This window comes from Octopus bimaculoides, chromosome 4 (assembly GCF_046866305.1).
Source record: "Octopus bimaculoides isolate indiv1 chromosome 4, ASM4686630v1, whole genome shotgun sequence".
Lineage (NCBI taxonomy): Eukaryota > Metazoa > Mollusca > Cephalopoda > Octopoda > Octopodidae > Octopus > Octopus bimaculoides.
In genome coordinates this window covers 404,616-410,000 of record NC_142931.1, presented here as the reverse complement: position 1 = coordinate 410,000, position 5,385 = coordinate 404,616, and the positions used below count along the sequence as shown (strand labels likewise).

General features: G+C 39.5%; 1 protein-coding gene across 1 annotated transcript in view; it reads right to left on the bottom strand.

Annotated features, from left to right (window-relative positions):
- Positions 1-4,832, bottom strand: part of LOC106874517 (uncharacterized) — a 392,108-nt gene extending 387,276 nt beyond the window's left edge. The window contains exon 1 of the mRNA XM_052966843.2: positions 2,048-4,832. Coding sequence (XP_052822803.1) covers positions 2,048-3,374 — 1,327 coding nt within the window. The 5' untranslated portion in view covers positions 3,375-4,832. The remainder of the gene's footprint in view (positions 1-2,047) is intronic.
- Between the last annotated feature and the right edge of the window lie 553 nt (positions 4,833-5,385).

Sequence of the window (5,385 nt, the reverse complement as noted above, 5' to 3'; positions counted from 1 at the left end):
TATTTTGGAAGGACTTCAAGCGCTCCAGTTTGGGGAATACGTTGTCAACTGCCCTCATCCAACTCAGAGTTATGTGAACCGTTATGGAGTCTTCAGCATAGACATTCGACTTGCTGGTAATACAAGCAAGTCTTCAAATTATTCCCGGCATTCTTTAAAAAGAACTGACACGTTAAGTAATTTCATTCCTATAGTCCGGACGTATGAATCTTGTTAGAAAACATTGTCCACCTTGTTGCTCTCCGTCTGTTGCTCTCCATCATCTCGAATCAATGGCTTTCTGTCTTGTGTGTATCTGACGAATCTTTCCCTTTCTGACTCAGTTTCAATCAACTCTACTAATCCTTAGTATTCGATATTCCGCTCCACCCCAAACTCTTCTTATACGTCAACAGTTTGTTTACCGTCATCTCTGACAACGCTAACTCCTACATTGACATATGTTATCACCCTTCAATCCTTTCTGACCTTCCTCATAGAAATGTTAACTACACGAGACCTAAATGTCTCATGCAAAACCTGCCCCGATTTTCTGAACAGAAATCTCAAAAATATCGTTCAATAGGGTCACATCAATGTTGTCTCCTTCAACAGCAAAGCGACATGATCCCACCATATTCTAAAAGACAATATCGTTATACAAACGGCGCACCCCTAAACATGAACAGCTACAGCTAGAACCATTAAAGGTCACATCGCATAGGCTCTCTCCTTCTTAACGACATCAACCGAGAATACATCACAAAGACTGGTCCCCTTTCCCACTCATGACCTCAAAATACTTCATTCCCACCTACTCGTAACACTTCACGAATCTCATCTGCGACCCACAATGACGTGCCGCTCCTACATCTAGAAAGGTGAAGCTGGTGCTGCACACGCACAGATTGGAGCCAAAGAAAGGCTAGAATCAGATGTGATTGGCATCAAGTCACTCACCATCACACTCGAACTTCTGATCAACAAACATGCTGTATCCTCTCAAACTACTTCTTCTACCGCTACTATAATGGTCTCTGCTCTTCCGATCTGCCATATCGTTTTCATTCTTTCACTTCGCGATCACTCATCTCGTCTTTTATTCTCATCCACAACCTCATCACTCCCTCAGCTCCACACTGACCACTTTGTCCAGTCCTTCTTCTCACAGAGCATTTGAAATTTCCTTCTCCATCCCTTGCAGTTGTCCACTGTTCAAAGGGAGCAACAACAGCCCCCTTCTTACCAGTCACGGGGTCCAAGCGAACGCCATCCCTGAGAAAAGCTTCTAAACGAAATCAAGAAACAAACGAACAAAAAGAATCTACTCAATCTGGACTGACCCGGGACTAAGCATCATCGTCGTCGCCGTGATGGTCATCATCATCGTCATCAACAACAACAACAACAACTACTACAACAACTACAACGACTACGACAACAACAGCAACGATTCGTAGTCACAAGAAAAGATCGAATCCTGACGTTTGTCCTTCTCAGTCAATTTATGTCAATAAATCAAGTTCAGAGTTTGACGGAAATGGAATTAAAAGACCGAGGTCAAAGTCCTAAAAGAATCAACAGACAATTTAGGTTTGAAGACTCTTAAATGGCGGTCAAATGGATTTATTAAATAACAAGTCGAGAGCCGAAACCTTTATTTGATCGATTCTGCTTGTTGACATGATTCTGGTAATCTTTTTTGCCCTTAAATACAAACTTAGAATGCGGGTAGGATAGGGATATATTTTCTTATAATTGCACAAAATAAAATAAATCGAAGAGATATCCTATGTTCTGCCATTTTTTGCTTTTTCTTTTCAATATTGTTTACACCATCGTGGAATACTTGAAACTCTGTATATCTTCAAATTTTAAATTAGTAACGGATTGCTCTTTGATAGATAAATCAATCACATGTCCTGGATTTGCCAAAAGTTTAGCTTTGGTTGCTAAGAACTAAAAGAAATTATTAGCGTAATTATCAATCAATAAGTTGTTACATGAAAGTAAAAACAAAGAAGTACAATTACAAGTGACAATGAAAAGGAAGAAGTTCTAAGCATACCTTGAAAATCCTTTCTGGCTGCGCTGACACACGAAACAATATTCGCTATGTGACCCAAAACGGTCGCGAATAAGAGTAAGCCAAACATTAATTCAAAGATGATGAAAAGGTAAGCTCCAGTAGATCGTGGCATAGGGAGATCCCCTATGGTGGTCAGTGTTAAGGTACTCCAATAAAGAGCGTGTAGATATTGTTTCAGTACATCCGACTCGTCTTTAGGAAAACCCCAGTCTGCGGTTGCTTTGTCGATCTTGTAAACAATTATATAATAAAGACAAGCATTCCAGTGAAATAACGCCAGTAAATAATGCATCAACGTTGTGGTTCGGATTACATTCGGGTAATTGGTATGGCGTTCTGTCCTGTCTAAAAAAGTCCAGAATCTGTAAACTTTCACCAATCGAAAACCACGTAAAATTGAACAGAATCCAATGGAAAGGTATAAAAAGTCCAAAGGTAAGAGGCATAAACAATCAATATAAAATCTAGTTGTGTTCATATAATGAATCCTAAGTTTGGTAGCATCTGTTTGGAGCACGCCCTCATCAAGGAATCCTGTCCGAAAATGGAAGGCGATGTCCAAGATATAAAGAAAATCAGCTGTGTAGTCCAACGTGAACCACAGGTAAGTAGTTTCTGTACGAATTTCTTGGAAAGCAAACCTGTAAATAAGGACCCAAAAATTATACAGGAATGCAATACTGACCACGGCAGACCACCAATAAGATAACCGCCCCGAAGGATCGAAAACGAATGTCCACTTACAACCACTCTTATCGCTACTATTGGTTGAGGTCTCGATGCGTTCTTGCTGCCGTTGTCTTTTGTTACCAAAAATTTGGGTGATTTCTTTCTTGCGTTGTTTACGAATCTCTCGGGTGGTAACAGGTTCCGTCGGACGAATCTTGCGCATCAAAGCAATATCTTCGCCTGATCTGGTGCGCTGTTTTGCTTTGTCAATACGATTACTTACAATATCAAGAAGACTTTGTTTAGATGTAGATTTACAAGTTGTTTGTTCGACAACTTTATTAGAGTAAACTGGAGACGGTAGCGACAATTGCGAACTCAAGCGTTCCCCTATCAATTTTGTACGGTCTGACGGAGAATGGAAAACGCCAACACCTGGAAGCAAGCGCGGGCCGTTTACGGTTACAGTGACACTTTGCTCAACATCTAATTCGCTGGGTTTTTTCTCGTTACTGTTATCTCGACTAACAATTGCAATTTCTTCCAACTCATCATCTGTCTGTTCCTCGGCGCATGGAGTGTACTTAACAGCCAAAATCGTATCACTCGTTCTCCTTCTAGTCAGGACACTGGACATTTCGCGTCGACAACCAACCACTGCATATTACAAGGGATAATGGGTTTTTGCACAGTAAATAAGTATTTATGAGTGACTGAGTGCCCCTTTCAAAGTATCTGTGTGTATGCGCGTGGGTGTGTGTGTATGCTCCCCGTAATACATGTGTAATGGTGTGGTTATACATAGATACAATATCAATATAAAATATAGATTAGAAGGCTTTCATACAGATATTTGCCATTGTTTATCTGATCCTTGATTTTTTTTCTTTTTATAAAAAGGCAATGCTGAATTTTTGTACTTTGTCTTGTCATTTCAAATTGTCTCCGATTTCAAACGTGAAAGAAAGATTAATATTTTAAAACAATGAACGTAGCAAGAATTTGCACCCGACCTCTAGAAGTTAAGGAAACAAACCTTAAATGTCTTTTGATATTAATGGTGTTGTTTTTAACCTTTGTGGAAATTCTGTCGTCGACAGAAAACAAGTGGAAATTTATTTTAATTAAATTTTGTAAATATAAAATTCAAACGATGCAATATTTCATAATTCAATTTTTTATGCAACACTAAACTATATTTGCATGCACCTATGCATATAGTGATGCAGCTTGGCATTAATATTTACATATATGCATATATGTGTATATGTACCGACAGACATGCATACATATATATGTTTACATATACACGTGCATCGTGTTAGGAATATACAAACTGTTCTATAGTCGTTTCATACATATTGTCGCTGATTGTGGTTAAAATATTAATGATTATATTTCAATTAATGATTGATTTGCAATTCCTTCTCCCCCATCGTTTACTCGCCCCCGTCTCTTTCGTTCCATTTTCTCACCGTCCTCTTTCTTTTCCCCCCTTATTCTCAGTGTGTCTATAAACGTGATCTTTGTACCTGCTATTTACAGGTAAATTCGACGAAGAAACTAAGAATGAAAAAAAATCAAAATACCAAAGCTAAACAGCTAGGTATCCGTGTGTGTGTGTGTGCGTGTGTGTGTGCGTGTGTGCGTGTGCGTGTGCGTGTGTGTGTGCGTGTATGTGTGTGTGTGTGTGTGTGAACGACAGAGAAAGATCTAATTGCAAAAAAGTGATGCTATTTGAGCGAAACTCGAGAATTACTTTGTTTCCTTGCAAATACCTGACGGGCCTGGAGGGAGAGACTTGTCCACATGATCACTTAGCTCTTACGCCAGCTCTCTACCACCCCTCCGGTTTTCGTTTTTTGACACTGCTTTTCCTGCCTTTCACACTGTCACATACACACACACACACACATTCACACATACACGCACTCACACACTCATACACACTTACACTCACACGCACGCACGCACACACACCTAAGAGAGCTCTCTTAGTGAGATGAGCACCCACGCAGATATGGACTCATTACACCAAGGTGTCTCACGTAACCACACTCGGCAGCTCCAACCATTTATGTACAAACACACACACACTCATACATACATACATGTATATATATATATATTTATATATATATTAGGAGAGAGAGAGGGAGAGAGAGAGAGAGAGAGAAAGAGAGAGAGAGAGATGTAGATAGGTAAGTAGGTATAGAACGAAAGGGATTGCTAGAGAGAAGAGGGAGAGGGCGTAGAAACAGAGAGAGAGAGAGAGAGAGGCTGTAGGCGTGGAGGGGGAGGACAAATTAAATATTGTAATAAATAAAGGAATTACCACCGGTTGCAGTTTAGTTAATTACACTAATTATTATGCTTGAAATGTTGTTGTTGTTACTGTGACTGTTGTCGAAGAATCGACTTTAATTAAGATCTGGGTTTCTTGTCCTTTTCACTATTTCTCTTTTCAAATTCTGTGCTTATCTACCTTTTAACACATTTCTAAATCATAAAACCAACAACAATTAGGGTGACGATGATGATGATGATGATGGCAGTAGTAGTAGTAGTAGTAGTAGTAGTAGTTGTAGTAGTAGTAGTAGTAGTTGTAGTAGTATGTTACACACCAGCGCAGCAGCTGTGTGCAAGTA